We start from the raw sequence: 22,380 nt of genomic DNA, 5'->3' as shown, positions 1-22,380 counted from the left end.
CGATGTCCCATATATTCACACCTTGACAACACAGTATCTGACAGAATGAACGCGTTTACTCTGTGCAAGTTTCTTTGATTAATTGTGTCAAGCTGGTCGTGTAGCCCACAACAACTTTCGCCTGTGCGAAGCGACACTTGCAGGCGCGGAAAGAAGCCGGGAGTAGGGAAGCCGTGCAGCGACGCTTGCCGAAAGCAACACGCGCTGCTTAAGCTCGTAGGAGTTTAGGACCTCGCCGAGAGATGGCCGCTCAGTCGTAGCAGAGGGCGCCGAAGTCGCCTTGGTGCGCGGCGCGCGCGTTTCGTCGGGTGGAAGCGGTAGTCTTGCGGTGCGTCTGGCCCGTGACGCCAGGTGCTGATGTAGCGCGAAGTATCAGTGAGTGCGTCCCAGTGCGTGTGGTGGAACCACGAGCGTGGTGTGCCTTCCGGCGTGTACAGTATACCGTGCCTGACTATTTCGGCTTGCAGTCATGGATAACAGCACCATCATCGAAGGCACCGTTAAGTTCCGCGACGGCAAAAAGGTAAATACTATAAAATAGTTTCGGTTTTGTTCAAATGTCTATTTCAGTTCGCCAGAAGATAAAATCTCTTCTGGTCTAGTGGCACCATGGAGTAGAGTTAAGTGATATTTTTGGTACAAGTAATGTTCTAAAAGACAAACCTAGACAAGTGAAATCGAACAGTTCTCAGTAGAGCTATTAATTACATTCATTCTTTTATTGCAGTGACAGAGATAGGGCAACTACACTACATGAAATCGTTGTAGTGTTTACTGTAAAATTATCGTGGACGTATATTCTCGATCTGCAGGCACTACCCAATATTTGTTACGTATTATCACAAGTTATTTGTAATGCTTGAGGGAAAATAGCTCTGCTACAGTTTATGATTTGACATATTATTTAAATAATAAACAGGTCTGCTTACACAATAAACAAAATTCTTCTGCTGGGTACACTCTGTGACAACTGTTCGAGACAAGCTGAATTTATGCGCTGAACCAGACTCGGAGTTAGTATCATCAGTGCTGCTCTGTCGTAAAGGGGACACAAGCTTCAGTAAAAGGTAAAAGTTGTTAAAGATGTCTAGTATGGATAATTGTTGATCCGAATTTTACGTCTATCATTGTTTGGTTATCTTCTAGACCATAGGGGAGAGGGGGGGGGGGGGGGGGGGAGCTCAAAATATATTATTCAGAATTCGAGGTGCAGCCGGGATACTGGATACGGTTACGCTATTGTTACGTATATAGATTTGAACTACCACTGAGTTAGTGCGTATTTGTCATGCTGTACATGTAAGACCAGTCATAAAATCTGGAAACAAATCTACAGAATTGTCAATTGCTTTAGTGGGTCGAAGATACGCCTTGAATTGCATCTTCGAGTCAGCAGTTTTTTTTTTTTTTTAAAGACAATAAAAAGAAAAGTCTCCTTTTACACTTCAGTCATACTAACTTCTCTAAATTTGATAAACTGAGGACGATTTGCATGGGTTTAGGGTTTATGATAGCAATGCAGAATACCATTAGAAGTGTAACTGCAAAATTTGTTGGAAGAAGAACAAACTCATTTTTGAGTCGGGGAAGAGCTAGCGAATGATCAGTCAAGGGGAAAGATTTCCGATTATACCATAGGCGTCCGCAAGACCAGGGGAAGGTGAGGAGGGTGGGGGGGGGGGGGGGGGGAGGGGCTCAAGATGGGACACTTGATCCATCCGCCCCCTCTCCCGGAATCTGGAGCGCGGAGCTTTTATTCATTGCAGAAATCTCCTAAAACTTCTGAATGAGAGTGAATAAACAGCAATTCTCTGGGATTAATGTTTTTTATGTCACCTATAAAATTTAGTTCTTGTGGCATGGCATGTATCGAAACTGACCAGCTCATATATATATATATATATATATATATATATATATATATATATAAAAAGTATAATTAGAGTCTTGCCGCCCCTGCCCCCTTCTTGCGTCAGCTGGAAATATCGGCCAGCACTCAAGTCTATTTTTCATTTTATTCTATTCATTTTTTTATTTTTATTATTATTATTATTATTATTATTTGCGACTTGCCACGAATTTCTCTCCTGTGCCAACGTTTTCATCTCAGAGTCGCAGTTTGCTGGATGTCTCGCTATCTTTCTCTTCGTTTTCGGTTTCTAACCTTTGCAGCTCCCTCTAGTACCATAGGAGTTATCCCTGATGTCTTAACAGACGTCCTATCATCCTGTACCTTCTTCCTGTCACTATTTTCCAAATATTCCTTTCCTCGACGATTCTATGGGCAAGCTTCCCATTCCCCACCTGATCAATCGACCTAATTTGGGTTATACTGTCGCAAAATAAAATTTCGTTTCCTTGTTCTACACACTCATAAAATTGAGAGTAAAATGCGTCTTTAAACAAGAAATATTTCCGTGACAAAGCAATGTTTTCTGTTGCAGTGGAAATCCCGGTGGTGCGTAATGAGGAAACTTTCACCAGTGGCAGGTGAGTTTTATTTTTTAACCTCTCCGCTTGCAGAATTGCGTTCTCTGTGTGGTAGTCTCACTGTTTTCACGTTGCTGTCTGGCTCAGGAGAATTTTACGACCCTCCATACGGTGAGAGGGGAAGAGCCTCCAGGCCCTGCGCGTCTCCTGGGATAAGGACACATCTCTCCCTGTTCAACATTTCCTTGGGCCCTTTTCTGCGACTCGCGCCATAAGGATTGCGTCATGTAATTATTGTATCTCCTTTTGCTAATGAGCGTTGTCGTTTTCTGACCTACAGAATCGTTTCACGCTGGAAGTGGGACTGATTTTGTAAATAGACCTGCTTCAGAGCCTACTAGCACATATTTCACGAGGAACGAGTAGACAGTATGTTAGCTTGTAGTGTGTCTGGCATGTACCCTGTGGAAAAGGTAGGCAGACTCTCAGGGACGTCGTTGCCTCGACTGTTCCTGGTGCCCTTCGGGCGTAAGAAAATCGGCTTAATCTCTGCAGACTTGTAGTCAAGTGATTTCAGCTTCACGCTTTCCTACTCACATACTACGTGGACTGCTATCCCAATAATAGACGTAATTGATTATGGCAATGTAATACAATCTGACAAGGAAACTCAGCCGTTGATAGTTGTACCAAAACATGACTAGTGTGTCTACAGACTTTCTCTCTCTCTCTAGTATGTGTATAGACTTTATCTCTCTCTCTCTCTCTCTCTCTCTCTCTCTCTATATATATATATATATATATATATATATATATATATATATATATATATATATGCCTCGGAAGACCTAACGGTACCGACCGTCCGCCATGTCATCCTCGCCCGATCGGCGTCAGTGGGTGGAGATATGGAGGAACATGTGGTTATCACGCCGTTCAATATTTGTGAGCCGAGCCGCTACTCCTGTCAAGTAGCTCCTCAAATGACCTCACAAGGGCTGAGAGCACCCCGCTTGGAAACAACGCTCAGCAGATCTGGGACGGTCACCCGCCCATGTCCTACCCAAGCCCGACACCGCTTAACTTTGGTGATCTAGCGAGAACCAGTGTTACCATTGCGGCAAGGCCATTGGTGTACACATTTCTACCGTTCCAATTTTGCTTACACGAACAGAAAAATAACTATGATGAGGCCAAATATTGAAAATTGAGAAGAAAATGGTAGGTTCTCAAGGCTGAAACAAGTAATCCAAAAAGAACTGTTTATGCACCGTCTAAGGAGGACGGATAGGGTGGCCTAAGGAGGAAGTACGGTATCGGACGGATAGGACGAGCAGCAGTATACGAATGTTTGCTGAAGACGCTGCACGAGACAGTGACGTCTTTTAAGTTACTGTAGGAGAATACGTGATTGCTTGGACAGATTTGGCATGACAAATGGCACCTCTATGTGTAGAGAAAATTAAATTCATGCAGATGTATCTAAAAAGTTTAATATAATGTGAGGGACTGCAGAATTATAGTCTTTCCAGCAACATACTGTAGAGCTCGTGTAACGACCGCTAAACAAGTATTTTTACCGTCGCCCCATTTGTGAGCGGGACAGGTCACGCACAGTGATTTGCGGAGTGCGTATGATTTGTTACAGATGAACACCACAGTTGCTTGCCCGTTTAAGGCGATAAGACTTCGAGTTGATGATGGCTTTATTGTTCCTAATTATATCTTTATATCTTCTCGTTTATCATGCGGTGAGCAAAGTAAATATCTTATTTACTCACCTTAGTCGTGTTGAGTGATATGTATAGCCCCGCCGCATAAATTCTGGTTCAAATCTACTTACAATGGATCATTTCGAGAGCTTCGGAGGAGAATTCTTATAGACTATGCCAGACAACAAAGGGCCGCAGTCTCTAAGACGCTGTAAACTTTCCCATTACGTAATCGATCGTGGTCATGCCCCGATTGAGGCTTTCACAATGTCGGTACTAAGTCTATCCAGAACGGAGACATCATTTTGTAAATAAAATACTGGATCAGTAACTTTGTTTAAATGTTAAACAAAGTCACACTGAATTGCTTGATGTACCTCCAAGCCGGAGAACAACTTCCTTCTGTATAAAGTTCTTTCGCGTGGGATTTCTAGTCGGCTAGTCTTAGCCAGAGTCACAACGATAAGGGCCAAGTCAGTTTTTTACTCGCAGGAACACAGGAAATCAGTTGGAGCCGGTAATACCTTCCATCTGGAGCTATAAACAACACTTTATTCGCAAACCTCCTTCACCCGTCGTGTTCAGACCATATGAACCTACAGCAAAAAGTTCGCGGTTATTCTGAACACTGACAGATAGTTTTTTTCTTCCCAGCAACAATCACTTTAGAGGATTGTGTCACCTACGGGAGATTTTACTTGCACTGTCAATATCAAACGACACGTATGTTAATATAGCAGAAACGCTTAAAGCAAAAGCCGAGGAGTTGAGAAGCAATAAAAGGGTGTAGCATTACAATTGGTTAAGTAGATTTTCTATTCATATAGTACTGATTTATTTTTAACTTAATTACTTTCCATATGCCCCTGTAATTGCTAAAATAGCTGCTTCTGTCCAAAGCTAATCTGCGAGACCTTTCCATTCCACCTTTGAAGGTATCACTTGTTGATGACACTGAGGACCGTAGCGTGACTCGTAACGCAAACAGCCAGAGGTGAAACGCCCACTGTTTTGCGTTTGTTATGTAAACCTTTTGCTATAATAATAAGCATTTACAGATAAAACAGTTCTAAAGTGTTTTATTTCCCCCAGCAAAAAATTCAATTTGGCATGACGCATGCCAAATGGCTCTGAGCACTATGGGACTTAACATCTAAGGTCATCAGTCCCCTAGAACTTAGAACTACTTAAACCTAACTAACCTAAGGATATCATACAACACCCAGTCACCACGAGGCAGAGAAAATCCCCGACCCCACAGTGAATCGAACCCGGGAGCCCGGGCGCATGACGCATGTCGGTCATGTCTGAGAGAAACTAATATTCTTACTATGGGAAAAGTTGGGAATGTCAGATATTAAATTTCAGTTGACTCCGAAGGGTAATCAGCATTTACTGATGTTGAACGAGAAAGGGTGGGGGGATGGGGGGAGGGTGTTAGAAGTCGGTCGTGACATTGCTAAAAGAACATAAGGTAGTTTAGGAACACAAACGGATACCTCAGTCGGAAAGACAACAATGGACTGGACCGCATTTCCTGTAGGATGTCGATCCACTGCCTTGCCCTCGGTGTCACTTCGCTCGCATTGCCTGAGAATAAGTGTACGTCATTCCGATGGAGGTGCCGCACCTTGTATTTTCCGCAAGTCAGAGACAAAATTTCGATTCGAAATGCAGTTTATGCAGTGACGAGAAATTTTTAGCTTTATGTGAAAAGAGTTAGCGCAGCAAATGATTGCTTGGCAAAATACGTGTTACAGCTCTACAGTTTGAAACATTGGTCCTTTGCGTGAGGCAGTAAGGCGCCGGAAACAGGTGTTCAAAGTGAAAGGAGACCGTCGTCTCTAAACTAGATGTTAGGCAGAAAAGAATAACTTCGTAAAGCTGTGTTTAAGTTACTCGGTCGCACAGTAAACTGTAAATCTTTGAAAGTAATGGAATACTAAGCAGTGCACTTGCAGTGGCCGAGCAGTTCTAGGCGTTTCAGTCTGGAACCGCGCGACTGCTATGGTCGCAGGTTCGAATCCTGCCTTGAGCATGGATGTGTGTGATGCCCTTAGGCTAGTTAGGTTTAAGTAGTTCTAACATAGGGGACTGATGACCTCAGATGTTAAGTCCCATAGTGCTCAGAGCAGCTATGGCGTCTTTCTCTTTAAATAGCGTTTTCGGCGGGTGAAGTTGCCACATTTTACCACTGTGAAGACGATCAATGATCGAAAAATTTGCACACTTGCTGTGTGTAACACATTTTGTCTTTTAATCGACACGTGAATTCAATTTAATTAATAACCTTAACTGATCTTTGAGTTGCTAATGTTGTTGGTGATATAACTTGGATACCTTTAAAATTATCGTAATCTCTATGACTCGAGTTCATGAATTTTTGGCCAGCCTATGGCACTAGCGTTCATTACCTGAGACATATAGGAATTACAAAATGTTTGTCTTCAATAGCGTATCCAGTGACGACAGGGCCACGTAAAAGATCCAAAGGTTCTTGATATCGAATACTTCCATCCGGTTAGCGATATTTTTTTTTTTTTTCAGGCGACTGTCAACAGCATCGATATATTTGGAAAAATGCACAGTAAACACTACACTGTCTTACAATATATTTACTCACAAAATGTTTCGATCATTGATCGTCTTCACAGTGGTAAAATGTTGTGGCAACTTCACCCGCCGTACACACTATTTAAAGAGAAAAGACGCCATAGCTGACTTGCAAACGTCAGAAAAAAATACTTCACGCCGTAATACCCGCTTAAGCAAGCAGAAAACGTTAAGAAATGAAACCATGTAACAGCAGTAAGTGCGCAGCACTATTCCCCAGGCAATATTTTTCAACTGTCAAAATTATCAGTGATAGACTCCGGTTGTGAATAAATATATTGTAAGACAATTACCATGCATTTCTCCGATACCTTTTTATTCGATACTCGTCAGTTGATACTTTCACTCGTATAAGTGTTTTATAGCAGGTATTGTATCGAATGATCCCAGTAATTATTTATTACATTTTTATTATTTACACAAAATTTTAGCCGGCCGGTGTGGCCGCGCGGTTCTAGGCGCTACAGTCTGGAGCCTAGCGACCGCTACGGTTGCAGGTTCAAATCCTGCCTCGGGCATGCATGTGTGTGATGTCCTTAGGTTAGTTAGGTTTAATTAGTTCTAAGTTCTAGGCGATTGATGACCTCAGAAGTGAAGTCGCATAGTGCTCAGAGCCATTTGAGCCATTTTTTTGAACAAAATTTTGCCGCATGACTCTTTCTACAATTCAACGACCGAGAACCTAAGGTCTACATCTACATCTGCATTTATACCCCGCAAGCCACCCAACGGTGTGTGGCGGAGGGCACTTTACATGCCACTGTCATTACGTCAACAACAGAAGGAGCGATGCGCATTTGTGCATTGTTGTTTGAAACTGTTAAGTGCAATAATTATTGACTCAGCATACAGAATGGCGCGTACTAAATGCGTAACTTTGCAGTATTTCGATAAACCTCAAGATATCAATAATTTTCTTTCGATTTTTTATAAGTATGATATTTGTCTTACGATAACACTCATGAGTAAAATATTGATTCTTTTCGTTCTACACCGCGTCCCTAAGTGATGGGCAAGGGAAATTGGAGGCACCACCCCCCCCCCCCCCTCACCCCCTTTCTATCCAGAAAACTTTCGCAAACTGAACTGAAAGCCAAAAATGTAATGCATGTTGACTAGTAGCAACTGTGCTGCTCCGAGGTATCTTTTTCCGTCGTGAAATCTCAAACTTATTCCGTCATTCATCGCAAAACTAAGCCGAATCTCGCCCTCCCGCCAGCTCAGTCGTTTTGCAGTTTATGCTTAGAAAGTGATGTAACGTAAGCAGCACTCCCGTATAGGCCTTAGGCTGCGTTCACTGTGGCACCGACAGCGATCGTCGAACGCCGTCTCCAAGAGTCGTGCCGGCCTCGGTGGTCTCGCGGTTAAGGCGCTCAGTCCGGAATCGCGCGACTGCTACGGTCGCAGGTTCGAATCCTGCCTTGGGCGTGGATGTGTCTGATGTCCTTAGGTTAGTTAGGTTTAAGTAGTTCTAAGTTCTAGGGGACTTATGACCACAGACGTTAAGTCCCATAGTGCTCAGAGCCATTTGAACAATTTCCAGAAGTCGTACGATAACATCGGGCGACAGCTTAGTCACAGTGTATACGATATCGTCAATTTTTGGTGAGCCAAAGAGATTAGCTTAGGTCAGAATTTATTGTACGTACGAAGTAGGTCGGATTTTAACCTCTTAGTGAGGGATGGATACCACGACGCCTCTGTGCTTGGAGACGAGGGCTGCGTTGGGACTTTTGCTAATAAAAAGATGACGAATATCATACCTGTCTCGAAAAGAACGTCGCGAATACTGTATACTTTCCCCAGTTATTGGAATAACCAGACATGTGTACGAATATATGAGGTGACGAAAGAAATGTATATTGTATATACGTGTTGACATTGAGAAACAAGATCACAAACACTCTGTTCTGCCGTATTTATTTGGAGTTGTGTAGACGTAAGTCAATTAACATTCAGTGAATGTCATTCAGCAAACGTATGAAAGACAAGTATAGAGTTTAGAATAAGATGTTCTGAACCCTGAAGACCTGAAAATGGAAACTTGTGCACCACTTTCCGACCCGCTTCATATAAAAGAATCACCACCCTACTGACATAGGAACACTAGTAACGGTAATAGTAATTTGTAGATATTTACTACCCATCTACCACAATCCAAAAATGGTCCAGTATAGGAGCTGCAAGCATAAGATACGACACTCTTCTCACTTGAAAAACTGTTCCTTGAGGCTAGAATTTACGCCTAACATTTTCCATAAAAATTTTGTCTGCTTGTGGTTTCCAGTAAACCTGTGATTCAATCCATACATTGCGTGATATATCCCGACTATGGTATTTTCATCCTCAGGACTCTACAAACTGACTCTTTTCTTGGACTAAACTCATCATCTTCTCATAGCCTATAAAAGATTTGACAAAAAAAGCAAACTGAGTTGTATTTCACCGAGTTCACCGATTGTCGTCCGAAGTCTGTACGTTAGGACGGTGAGATCAGCTGCAGTGTGACAGCGCACTTAATGGCGTACTGATTTGTAAAGATCGGTCCCTGACCGGAATCTACAGATATCGGTGCCATTGAGCCAGCAGGCTTACCCTGTTCCGACTGGCCGACTGCTACACACAAGGCAGCATGAGGAACGATCGGTGTCGTGGGACATGTGAGCAGCATGTCGCGAACCTCTCGAAGTGTTATTGTACGAGTATCTCCATGAATGCTGTTGATGCTGCTGCTTCTTTATTCAAGCAGCTCCTCGTTTGACCTCACGGGGCTGAGTGGACTCTACCTCATAAAAATCCGAAGATGTACTGGGAATCGAACCCGGTTCCTTCCATACGGAAGAGAGGCACGTTAATCATTCGGCTACGAAAGCGGTCGTACAAAAGTGACGAGTGTAATGTAAATATGATTTTGGAAAACACTCTTTCACCAATGAAGGTCTGTGTCATATTTTGCCAAAAAATTCGTACATATAAACCTTCTACGTTTCGTTAAACTCAAGTAAAACTCCCTGGTAACGGAGGAACAATCTCCCGAAAGGAGCAGCTGAAGGGTGAATGAAATTGTTTACAGTGATTTGTGTGTTACAGGCGGTAGTCATAAGTGCCACGGTAAGGTCTGTCCTACAAATTTCGCATTCAAACTTTTGTGCTGTCCTATTTAAGGTACTGTAATTACGTTACACATCTATCGTTGACTCGTGCAGGTTTGCACAAAGTGCATATTTGATGGCGCTACTTCTGTTTGAAGTAGTCTCAATAGATGAGTACACTTCAGTGATTACTCTGCGATCTGTAACATGTACGGTATCATTTACTCTCACGTAGGCATCGTAGCCACTAGAGACAAAGATCGGTTCCGATTGTACAAGAATGATTCTTTTGAAGCAGTCATCCGGTCATTAACCCCAAGTGATGTTAGATGGAATTATCGTTGTAGATAACCAGAGGGAGATCTGAAACCCGCTGTCAGTCAATATAAACTCCTTAATACAGAAAGAAAATGTTTACTTGGTTAATGCTGTAGCGGTGATTCGACCACTTTTGTTGTTTCCTGACTCTTCACGACTTCAGCATTTTTCACAATGAGAAGCGAGGTGACCATTAACTAGTGTCCTCCAGTTCAGTTAGTGAACGCGAGTTGTTAGTATTTTTATTATTTCTTGTGGATCAATGGCGAGGTGCAAGTCTGTCAGCTAGACGCCACTTCGGCGACTTGTGTTTTCTTAATACCTAGATCAGTTATCCATCTGGGGAAACGAGACCTACAGTTTAATGTGAGATCTTGACCACGTGTCGTTCCTACTGATTCCCCACATCCCAAGGAGGTGAAGGCTAGATTAAAAACAGTCTGAAAGATTTTCGTGGCCCTAAAGAGATTCGAACGCGCGACCTCTCGGTTTCCTAGCATGTGCTTCCACTAGATCACCAGGTGCTTAGAAGCCTGTTATTCTTTTTTCCAAAACATCGAAGGTCGATATTTTGTGTTTAACATCGACGTTACGTTGTTTCAAACACTTCAGTAACGATGTGTCTAATTTCACAATGTCCATACTTTCTAGATGTCGATAGTCACTGGACACAACTAGATCCGATCATTCAGGTATTGGGTCGGAGTCCCGTGCTCCACTTCAAGTACGAATTTATGTGACAATCTGCAAACCAGCGTAAATGTAACTCGGTAGCGCTTCTTTGAAAAACTAAGATTACTGCTAAATGCAGAGAGCAAAACCTTGAGGTAGAACCAGAATTCGCCCAAACTGATTTAAGCGGTAGAAAACATTTTCCTGTTACTTGGACTGATGTTTAAAGCTTAGCATGTCATGAAATGGAACAAACACGTAAGACAGGTTGCAAGAAAGGTGAATGGTGTATTTTGATTTGTTTGGAGATTTATTGGAAAGTGTAGCTCATCTTTACAAGAGACGGCGCACAGCTTACTAGTGCGACCTATTCTTGAGTACTGTTCGAGCATTTGAATTCCCGTCCAGGTCAGACTAAAGGAAAACATTGTAGCAATTCATAGGCAAGTTGTTAGATTCCTTTCCAGAAGGTCCGATCATCGCGCGAGTATTACGGAAATGCTATTTGAACTCAGGTGGGGATCCCTGGTAGGAAGAAAACGCTCTTTCCACAAAACACTATTAGGAACTTTAGAGAACCTGCATTTTTGACAACCGGCCGAAGTGGCCGGGCGGTTCTAGGCGCTTCAGTATAGAACCGAGCGACCGCTACGGTCGCATCTTTGAATCCTGCCTTGGGCATGGATGTGTGTGATGTGCTTAGGTTTAAGTAGTACTAAGTTGTAGGGGACTGCTGACCTCAGCTGTGCTCAGAGCCATTTTTTTGCATTTTCGACAGACTGCAGAAGCATCCTCCTGCCACCAATATACACCTCTCTTAAGGAATGCAAAGATAAGATAGACTGGGGCTCGTAAGGAAGCATATAAATAGACGTTTTTCCCTCGCTCCTTTTGCGAATGGAACAGGAAAGCGAATGACCAGCAGTAGTACAAGGCACAATCTACCATGCCATGTTGACGGAGTATTGTGCTAACTGATTCACTCTTGGATTTGTTGACACATCCCGACTTGTGCTGCGCTCTAGAGAAGTGTCTTAATTGCCTGCCTCTCCCGCCGGAGGTTCGAGCCCTCCCTCGGGCATGGATGTGTCTGTTGTTCTTAGCATAAGTTAATGTAAGTTAGTTTAAGTAGTGTGTAAGTCAAGGGACCGATGACGTCAGCAGTTTGGTCCTTTAGGAATTCACACACATATAATTACCTACTTCATTCTTAGTTAGGGCGTTACTGACAGAGTTTCGCGTGAAATGATATAGTTTTATATCAGAAATGCTCCTGGAACAGTACTGGGCGTTTACTGTGATGTAAGTTGAAAAAAAAATTTCGTGAATCGATTGTTATCGTCGCAACGCAAATGCAGAGCTTAACTGGAAAGTCTTGTGGTCTACAAAATTTTAATTTCACCTATTAAATGAAAAGCGAAAAGTAGTTGTAGTAACACAAGAAGGTCAACTGTTGTACAACTTTTTCCTGTTACAAAGCTAATCATTGTTATCGGTCATATGTAATCTGTACTTTTTCCCCGAAGACACTTACGTTTCCTAATGACAATTAGTGTGTTTCCTGGACGCAGTTAAAACTTTCTATCAGTCATTCTTTTACCCCATACTTGCCTGTAAATGCTCTTATTTTTGTCTAAGCTATGCTCCGAGATAACAGAAAGTGTTGAGCCACGTAACGTTCTTCGCAATTTTCTGTCCGTTTTGAGACTTTTTCTTGCGAAGTTTGGATAACTCTTATCGTTTGTTATCGCCGCACGCGTGTACGAAGATTTCCCCAGAAAAAAACGTTGCTTTCTGCGACGTATTTTGCTTATGCAATTGACGTTTTGTGTGTAGTTAGTCTGTTTGTTCATGTCACCATCATATTCCTCGTCCCATACATAGAATGCTTCCAAATTGCTTTCTCCACCACATCATCCAGTAATGTTCGTCTGATCCTCATAAAGAAATGTTCCGCCAAGTTCGGTGGAGATGGAATTCTAGTTTGTTTAGAGGAGAACACTGGCAGTTATTGGCCGCGAGGAACAGTACAATTTACTTCCACAGTAGACCGAACGTATTCAAACTACATAAATGAGACTGTTTTTACACTGGCGCTGATAATTATAATAGGCATTTATTTCAATATCGTTCTTGTTTCCTAATAAATTCACAGTATCAACGGACTGCATCACTTTTCTGCCAGCATTCTAGCACTGGTACTTCTGCTTCTACGAGGGCGTGCTGAAGAGTAATGCCTCCGAACTTTTTATGTGAAAACTCTTAAAGATTTTTAAATAAAATCAACGTTATAAACATCCTACGTTTTTATTCTTCACGTGCACATATTTCTAGACCTCTGCCTCTAGCGAGCTCTGAATTGTAGCGCGTACAATAGCGGTGTGTAACGTAACTATGTCGGTGAGTGAGAAACAGCATGTTGTAATCGAGTTTCGAATTCGAAAATTTCGCCCGCACATGCAACACCGTCTTCTCCACCATGACAATGCCAGACAACATAGGAGCGATGCGATGTCTACAACAATCCGGCGCGTTGGATTCACCTTTATCGATCATCCTCCACACACATTTCTCCCAGCGAGAGACCAGTTTGTTGATACCATCGCTGTAGACTGTGACTTTTCTGACGGAGCCACGACCTCATCTCTGCCTGCACTGCTTCATTACAATCAAAGTGAAGTGCTCGAATGAGTTCTTTCAGTTTTGGAAACAGATGAATGTCGGGTGGGGTTATGTTCTGACACAGTTCGTGGTTAAAACTGGCTTTGTTATACGTATGCGTTGGAGAGTCTATTCAGTACTGATACGCGTTAAGAAGGGGAAGAACATGGGCTGAGGCATGAATATGAGGGAGACGTGCTTGGGTAATTCGTGCTGCGGTGTTTGCCATAATGCCAGGGTGGCGCAGTGGTTAGCGCATTTGCCTCGTGAGCCGGACACCAGACCTCGAACCCCGCCCTTGGTGCAAATTTGAATTCATTTCTTCGACGTGTCTTCACTTCATACTATTGATAAAGTTTAGAGAATCGACATTTGCGAATGATCGCAGAACAAATCTACTCCTGCCAACATGTCTCACACAAGGACCATGAAGATAAGATAAGAGAAATTAGGTTTGTGTGGAGGTATATAGGCAGTCGTTTTTACCTCGCTCCGCGTAAAGAAGAACGGGAAGGGAAACAGTATCAGATGTTAATCCAACATACGTAAACAGGACAATATCAATGTGTAAATATTTCTGGCCTATTGACTGTGTGAATTTGTAATTTTATGTTCATTTTTTGCTTGAACATAATCCCATAATCTGAAGAGGTCAAAGACAATCAATAAGTAATGTGATCGTATCATGGATGGACTTGCGTATTGTAATTCCTTAATTTGAACAGGTATACCTGAAGATAAGTCTAGAAAGTTGGAGATCTAAATCATTAGAATATAACTGAAGATCGTTCAGTTGCAGTCTGAGGCATAATCATTCTTACTCGCAAACCGTCATTTACCACTGCATTCCCACAGTTCCGTCAATGATGGGGAGTTTAAATATTCATGAAACTAGTTTAACATCCCGTTTCCTGGCCGTCACCGTGCGCTCTTCCTACAGCTATTGTCTATAACAGGGTCAGATTCTGGGGGGGGGGGGGGGGAGGCTTTCTACATCCTAGAGCTGGGGGCCTAAATTACTGGCTTATGGAGAGAGAGATTTTCTCCATGACGGCCGGTGTTTCCGACATCAGTAGCAGACAAGTTCTTGGCGTCCTGGCAAAAGGAAGCACCTTACAAGAAGCGCTGTAAGCAGGGAAAGGAAGTGGTCAGTGGGAATGCGTACATTCTGCTCCTGATTATATCTGGAATGCCTAAAGGTTGAATTACTTAGTGGAGGAATTTGAGGGCTCACAAAAATGATACAGTTTGACCGACAACCGTTGTGCGATTGAGGACTACTGTGTGGAACGGAGTTTGTGTTTTCAGGTGTTATTATTTCGGATGGTGTGAGTTTTTGATTCTTTGCGATCAACGAGGCACCTAAGAGCGTAGTGTGGCCCAAGTGGCTAGCTGGGCATTGGTGTTTTAGTGAACGAGACTGGCTTGGCTAGGGTTAATTCGTACCAATGAATTACATTGGTTTCCATGCAAATTTGCGAGGTAGTTTCAGAGTGGAACCTTTAAATGAATAATTTCCTGTTGTCTGTAAACTGTATTCCTATTTTTTGGTTGTGGTAATTATCGGTGAGAGGTGCTGGTGGGTAGCTGGAGGCGGTGAATGAGGTGTTAGAACTGAACATAATCCAGTCCAGCGGTTGGATATCGGAGTGTTTCCCGAAGGCATATAGCTATAGGGCTTTTTTGAATTTGCAAGAAGTTTAATCCTATCTCGAGCGTCAAAGCCTGACGACCATTGTTTATACTGATTTTACGTGTGTAACAGTGTAAGGAATTAATCTTGGTTCTGATAAACGTTTCCGATTAATGCAGGGAACAGTATGTCGCTTAGTGCGTCTCGCGCTGGGTGACCAGTCGTACTCTAAAAAGAATAAAATGCTCCTTTCATCTACATCTCGTTGTTCTGTTGTTACTTCCCCTTTATTTACACATGTACTCTTTTTTTCACCTCCCATTCTCGTATCATCGAAAATGCTTTGTATTTAAAGTTGACGGCACTTCATGCTTAGTTTTTTTGACAGAACTTATTAAACTTACGCACAGCCGACTCCACGCTCACCTACTACTGGATATTAACGCTTCGTTCTTACGATCCCGTATGCCGTGATTATACTGACGAAAGAAATTTAGCATATTGTGCGATATTGCGACATATTGAGTTGATAATACGTGTGCCGATAAATGTAGGCCTTTGTTAAATTAGTTACCATTTGCTACTTGTGTGATTATCTTCATTAACTCCTTGTCATCAGTCCTGTGGGCTGTCTATGATCAATTAGTGAGAAAGTACTCGACCAGTTCAGTGCAAAAAGTGCACCCCCCCACAATACCTCCGCTTCCTGCTGACCTTGAACCTTGTGTACTGCTGTAGCCAACGAAAACTTGATTGCGAATTGAAGCTGCTTAAAATAAATGGGTAAATCGGATGGGGTCATTGTTGTATGGAGTAGGAGAGATCTTTCAAGCTGCTGGATCTATGAAGATGAAAGTATTTCATACAGTTTTAATCTGTAAATGTAGGCTTACCAGGTTTCACACAATACAGGTTCAGTAGTAGTGTACTAATCACAAGGCGGTAAGAGATACATAAAAAAAAGCCGGTGTGGCCGAGCGGTTGTAGGCGCTTCAGTCTGGAACCGCTGGAGACCGCTGCGACCGCAGGTTCGAATCCTGCCTCGGGCATGGATATCTGTGATGTCCTTCGGTTAGGTACGTTTAAGTAGTTCTAAGTTCTAGGGGACTGATGACTTCAGATGTTAAGTCGCATAGTGCTCAGAGCCATTTAAACCATTTGGAAAAAAAAGAAAAAGAAAATGTATAGCCTACGTCCGTCTGAATTCCTGTTAAAGTAAAAGTATCATACACACTCCTGGAAATGGAAAAAAGAACACATTGACACCGGTGTGTCAGACCCACCATACTTGCTCCGGACACTGCGAGAGGGCTGTACAAGCAACGATCACACGCACGGCACAGTGGACACACCAGGAACCGCGGTGTTGCCCGTCGAATGGCGCTAGCTGCGCAGCATTTGTGCACCGCCGCCGTCAGTGTCAGCCAGTTTGCCGTGGCATACGGAGCTCCATCGCGGTCTTTAACACTGGTAGCATGCCGCGACAGCGTGGACGTGAACCGTATGTGCAGTTGACGGACTTTGAGCGAGGGCGTATAGTGGGCATGCGGGAGGCCAGGTGGACGTACCGCCGAATTGCTCAACACGTGGGGCGTGAGGTCTCCACAGTACATCGATGTTGTCGCCCGTGGTCGGCGGAAGGTGCACGTGCCCGTCGACCTGGGACCGGACCGCAGCGACGCACGGATGCACGCCAAGACCGTAGGATCCTACGCAGTGCCGTAGGGGACCGCACCGCCACTTCCCAGCAAATTAGGGACACTGTTGCTCCTGGGGTATCGGCGAGGACCATTCCCAACCGTCTCCATGAAGCTGGGCTACGGTCCCGCACACCGTTACGCCGTCTTCCGCTCACGCCCCAACATCGTGCAGCCCGCCTCCAGTGGTGTCGCGACAGGCGTGAATGGAGGGACGAATGGAGACGTGTTCTTCAGCGATGAAAGTCGCTTCTGCCTTGGTGCCAATGATGGTCGTATACGTGTTTGGCGCCGTGCAGGTGAGCGCCACAATCAGGACTGCATACAACCGAGGCACACAGGGCCAACACCCGGCATCATGGTATGGGGAGCGATCTCCTACACTGGCCGTACACCTCTGGTGATCGTCGAGGGGACACTGAATAGTGCACGGTACATCCAAACCGTCATCGAACCCATCGTTCTACCATTCCTAGACCGGCAAGGGAACTTGCTGTTCCAACAGGACAATGCACGTCCGCATGTATCCCGTGCCACCCAACGTGCTCTAGAAGGTGTAAGTCAACTACCCTGGCCAGCAAGATCTCTGGATCTGTCCCCCATTGAGCATGTTTGGGACTGGATGAAGCGTCGTCTCACGCGGTCTGCACGTCCAGCACGAACGCTGGTACAACTGAGGCGCCAGGTGGAAATGGCATGGCAAGCCGTTCCACAGGACTACATCCAGCATCTCTACGATCGTCTCCATGGGAGAATAGCAGCCTGCATTGCTGCGAAAGGTGGCTATACACTGTACTAGTGCCGACATTGTGCATGCTCTGTTGCGTGTGTCTATGTGCCTGTGGTTCTGTCAGTGTGATCATGTGATGTATCTGACCCCAGGAATGTGTCAATAAAGTTTCCCCTTCCTAGGACAATGAATTCACGGTGTTCTTATTTCAATTTCCAGGAGTGTATAATTCTGTGTGCCTCCGCACGTTTATCAGAGTATCGTTTAAAATTTTGAAGTAAATCGGTCATGAAATTTTAAAGAATTTGTGATAACAACTTTAAACAGGGAGTTGCCGTTATCAGAGAACGCCAATGTTAAATTAATGTATTTTTTAAAAATATTTAGGCATTTGAGTTGTAGTCTTTTAGAGAGAAAAACTGAGGGACATCCGTGTCTCACACATCGCAAAGTGTGCGAGGATTCTGGTCGTGACACCGTCGAAGCTCCGAGACGAGGACGAAAAGAATGTTTCACGGTTACGCGGAGATAAAAAGATTTGCACAGGTTAGGCCAGCTGCGTCAAACCAGCCATCTGACAGAAGGAATCAAGAGGAAAGATCGATAACAGTGCAGGCACTGCAGCTTAGCAGGGGAAGGGCTGACTGACGCCTCGGGTTAACATAACGGACCCCGCCGCTGCTGCGCCGGCGGGACGAGAGACACAGCAGTAAAGCCTTTACAGCTCGCGAGGAATGCAGAGGACGCGAGCGCCGCGCGCTGCCCGGCAGGCCGTGACGGACACGAGGAGGCGGACAATGGACAGCGTGACAGGGCGCAGCAGTCCCGCCCTCCCTCAGACCCTCTGCCGGCTGGCAGCTGCGCTGTTGTGGCCTGCCCTGGACCGCCTTCTGCAAGCGGGGCGCTGCGGCCGTCCTCCGCCAAGGTCGCCGCTGAGCCGGGCACAGCGGCTGCGGCCCGCGCTGTCTTGTAACGACCTCCGGCTACAGCGAGACTGCTGACACCTGCCTGCAGCAGGCGCGCCGTCGCTCTGCTACTGTCTGGTCGTCTCGGTCATAATGGACCACCTCTCGGGATGAGCCGGAGCTCCACTGCCAAGGCCAATCTCTCCCTCCACCCATGCTCCACCCGACAAAAGCTACCTTTCTGCAATTGTTTCTACACATATTTAGGACATTTTGTAATCTGTAGGGAGGTTTAATAAGAATGACTACTTAAATTACTACTTAAATGACGTATAAAGTCGAAACATATTGCAAACAACAAATTAAATATGCAGTAAAGAAGCTAGCTGGGTATCTAGCGTTGCCTGGGTATGTATTTATTCCAATTTTATATAAGTCCTTCTCTTCCTCTCCCCTCTCTTTGTCCATCTCTTTCTTCATCCTTTTCTCTGTCCATCTCCTCCACCTCCTCTCACCGCCTGCTCGTGCCACTCGCCATCTCCTCCTCCGTCATCTGCTTCTCCCCCTTCCCCAATTACATGTTTTCTTCCTTTTTCTCCTCCTCTCTCTGTCTATCTCTTCCTTTCCCTCTCTCCGTCAATCTCCTCCAGCGAGCGAGATGGCGCCGTGGTTAGCACACTGGACTCGCATTCGGGAGGACGACGGTTCAATCCCGGCTCCAGCCATCCTGATTTAGGTTTTCCGTGATTTCCCTAAATCATTTCAGGCAAATGCCGGGATGGTTCCTTTGAAAGGGCACGGCTGATATCCTTCCCAATCATTCCCTAACCCGTGCTTGCGCTCCGTCTCTAATGACTTCGTTGTCGACGGGTCGTTAAACACCAACCAACACCACCATCTACCTCCTCCTCCCCGTCTCTCTGTTCACCACCTCTCCTCCCTCTCTCTGCCTATTCCTTCCCCCAATCTGTGCCCGTCTCTTCCTACCCATTATCACGCTTACCCCAATAAACCGCTGGTGCTCCTTACCCCCACAATTTCTAACTATCTGTCGGGCTTGGCTAGCACTTGGATGGGTCTCTGTCCGGATCTGCCGAGTACTGTAGGCAAGTGAGGTGCACTCAGCCCTTGTGAGACCAACTGAGGAGCTACTTGATCGAGAAGTAGAGGCACCTGTCACGAAACTGACAACGGCCGGTAGAGCGGTGTGCTGCCCACATGCCCCCCGTGTCCGCATCCGGCAACGCCTTAGAGCTGAGGATGACACGGCGGCGAGTCGGCACCGTTGGTCCTTCAACGCCTGCTCGAATATTGTTTTTAGAAGTCATCATAAGTTCAAAATGAATTGCAAAATGATTTAGACAAGATGCCTCCATGATGCAGAAAGCGGCATTTGATGCTAAACAACAAGAAACGTGAGGGCATCCACATTAATGCTAAAAAAAGCAAAAAAAAGGTGAACTTCTGTTACACAACAAATAAAACAAATAGAACGGTTTTCATGTAAATTCCTGGCGAATAAAATTACGAGCAACCATTACATAGAAAATGTTATGCGTTTCAGGACAACATTCCGAAGATGCATCAAGTCTACTAAAGAGAGTGGCTACACTACACTTGTTCATCCTCTTCTCGAATAATGCTGCTCTGTAAGGGATCTTTACTAGATAGGATGGACGGGGATATAAATAGTTCAAGAAATGGATGATTGTTTTGTATTATCACGATATATAGGGGTTGGATTGTTTGGGGAAAGAGACCAAACTGCGAGGTCATCGGTCTCATAGGATTAGGGAAGGACGGGGAAGGAAGTCGGCCGTGCCCTTTCAAAGGAACCATACCTGCATTTGCCTGGAACGATTTAGGGAAATCACGGAAAACCTAAATCAAGATGGCCAGATGCGGGATTGAACCGTCGTCCTCCCGAATGCGAGTCCAGTGTATTATCACAATATATATATATATATATATATATATATATATATATATATATATATATATATATACGATATATATCACGGCTTTGATAGGCGACTTGTGGTGGAAATTATTAAAGCGTAGGCACTCTCGTTTCACGAAATTTCAGTCACCGGGTTTCTCGGAATTATAATATATTCTGGTGACTCCCACTTACATACGGGGGCATGCCTATCCCAATAGAATAAGAGAAATAAGAGTTAGGTTGGAAAGATGGAAAGACAGGTATTCATTTACCCACGTGTTGTTATAGAGTGAAACGGTCGAGAAATATTCTGGAAGTCATTCTATTGACCACTCTGCCAAAGAAGTGTGGTTCAAATGGTTCTAATGGCTCTAAGCACTGCGAGACTTAACAGTCTCCTAGACTTAGAACTATTTAAACCTAACTAACCTAAGGACATCACACACATCCATGCCCGAGGCAGGATTTGAACCTGCGACCGTATTAGCAGCGCGACTGCGGACTGAAGCGCTTAGAACCGAAGAAGTGTGAATTGCAAAGCAGACATCTTGATGTGGATACGGGTAGCCCATCTACTTCTTTGCGATATGCAGCTCTCGGTCTAACAGCTGAGACTGTACACTGTTTGAAGAGGCCTCGGGTGAAATTCCAATTGAGTCCAGTCTAAATCGGATTATAAGTTAATGCCGCGCAGCCATCAACACTCGTCGTACGTCACCCGGAGGCGAACTCGGTGGCGCTTGAATAGCAGAGGTGGCCGTAAAATGAAATTATTTGTCCCCCGGCGGCGTGTAATACGGCCTGTTGGGGGTGAGCGGCGCCCGCTGCGCCTTTATGGGGGGAGGAAGCACGGTGGGTTGCTATTGTTTACGGCGCGCGCGTTGTAGCGGGCGCCGCCCGCCACCTGAGATAAATGCGTGCGCACGCACGTGTGTGTGTGTGTGTGTGTGTGTGTGTGTGTGTGTGTGTGTGTGTGTGTGTGTGTGCGCGCGTGCGTGTGGCAGCTGGGCGGGGCGGCGAATTCACGGAGGAGAGCGGCGGTGTTTGTGGTCGCGGAGGCCCCAGCCGCCGCCCTTTGCCCTTCGCCCTGGCGCAGCTGCGGCAGGCGGCCTCGGCAGAACAAGCGCGCGAGCAAGCAGCTGCCTGTTGGCGAAGCGTCGATACGGGCCACGGGCGGGGGACCGCGGCAAACAAGCGCCCACGCGACGCTGCGCGGCCGGCGGAAGTATTGGGTGTCTGTCTGCAAGCAGGCGCCTCTTCCAGAGGCCGCCGACACCCGGCACGGGGGCGCCGCTTCCCCTTACTGTCCCGCACTAAAAACAGACTAATGGGACTATTTTATTTTATTCGCTGTCATTTACAAATGAGCTACCACCTAGTGACTGACAGATGGTGTTGTCACTATATTACACTGGACATTGTTGGGCAGGCAACGGCCACCCGCCGGAGTGGATACACCGGTTCCCGTGAGATCACCGAAGTTAAGCGCTGTCGGGCTTCGTCAGGTGACGATAAGGGGCCGCCATCCGCTGTTGTTATTTTTCGGGGTGCACTCAGCCTCGTGATGCCGCTTGAGGAGTTACTCGGCCGGACAGTAGCGGCTTCGGTCAAGAACACCACCATATCGAGCGGAAGAGCGGTGTGCTCACCCCACGCCCCTCCTATCCGCATCCTCCACAGGATGACACGGTGGTCGGATGGTCCCGGTAGGCCACTCGTGGCCTGAAGACCGATTGCTTTTTACGTTGTTGGGCACCACATAGGAAAGAAAAGAATGGTACAAATGGCTGGTTCAAAAATGGTTCAAATGGCTCTGAACACTATGAGACTTAACATTTGAGGTCATCAGTCCCCTAGAACTTAGAACTGCTTATACGTAACTAACCTAAGGACATCGCACACATCCATGCCCGAGGCAGAATTCGAACCTACGACCGTAGCAGTCGCGCAGTTCCAGACTGAAGCGCCTAGAACC

The 22,380-nt window shown here is 45.3% G+C and overlaps 1 protein-coding gene across 1 annotated transcript in view; it reads left to right on the top strand.

The window, feature by feature from the left end:
- The first annotated feature begins 282 nt into the window (after window positions 1-282).
- LOC126336458 (uncharacterized) overlaps window positions 283-22,380 on the top strand; it is a 397,050-nt gene continuing 374,952 nt past the window's right edge. The window contains exons 1-2 of the mRNA XM_050000166.1: window positions 283-523; window positions 2,445-2,490. Of these exons, the coding sequence (XP_049856123.1) occupies window positions 470-523; window positions 2,445-2,490 (100 nt within the window). The 5' untranslated portion in view covers window positions 283-469. The remainder of the gene's footprint in view (window positions 524-2,444; window positions 2,491-22,380) is intronic.

Source organism: Schistocerca gregaria, chromosome 2, assembly GCF_023897955.1.
Source record: "Schistocerca gregaria isolate iqSchGreg1 chromosome 2, iqSchGreg1.2, whole genome shotgun sequence".
NCBI lineage: Eukaryota > Metazoa > Arthropoda > Insecta > Orthoptera > Acrididae > Schistocerca > Schistocerca gregaria.
Note: the sequence above shows the minus strand (reverse complement) of the source record. Positions and strands in the feature narration are given on the sequence as shown.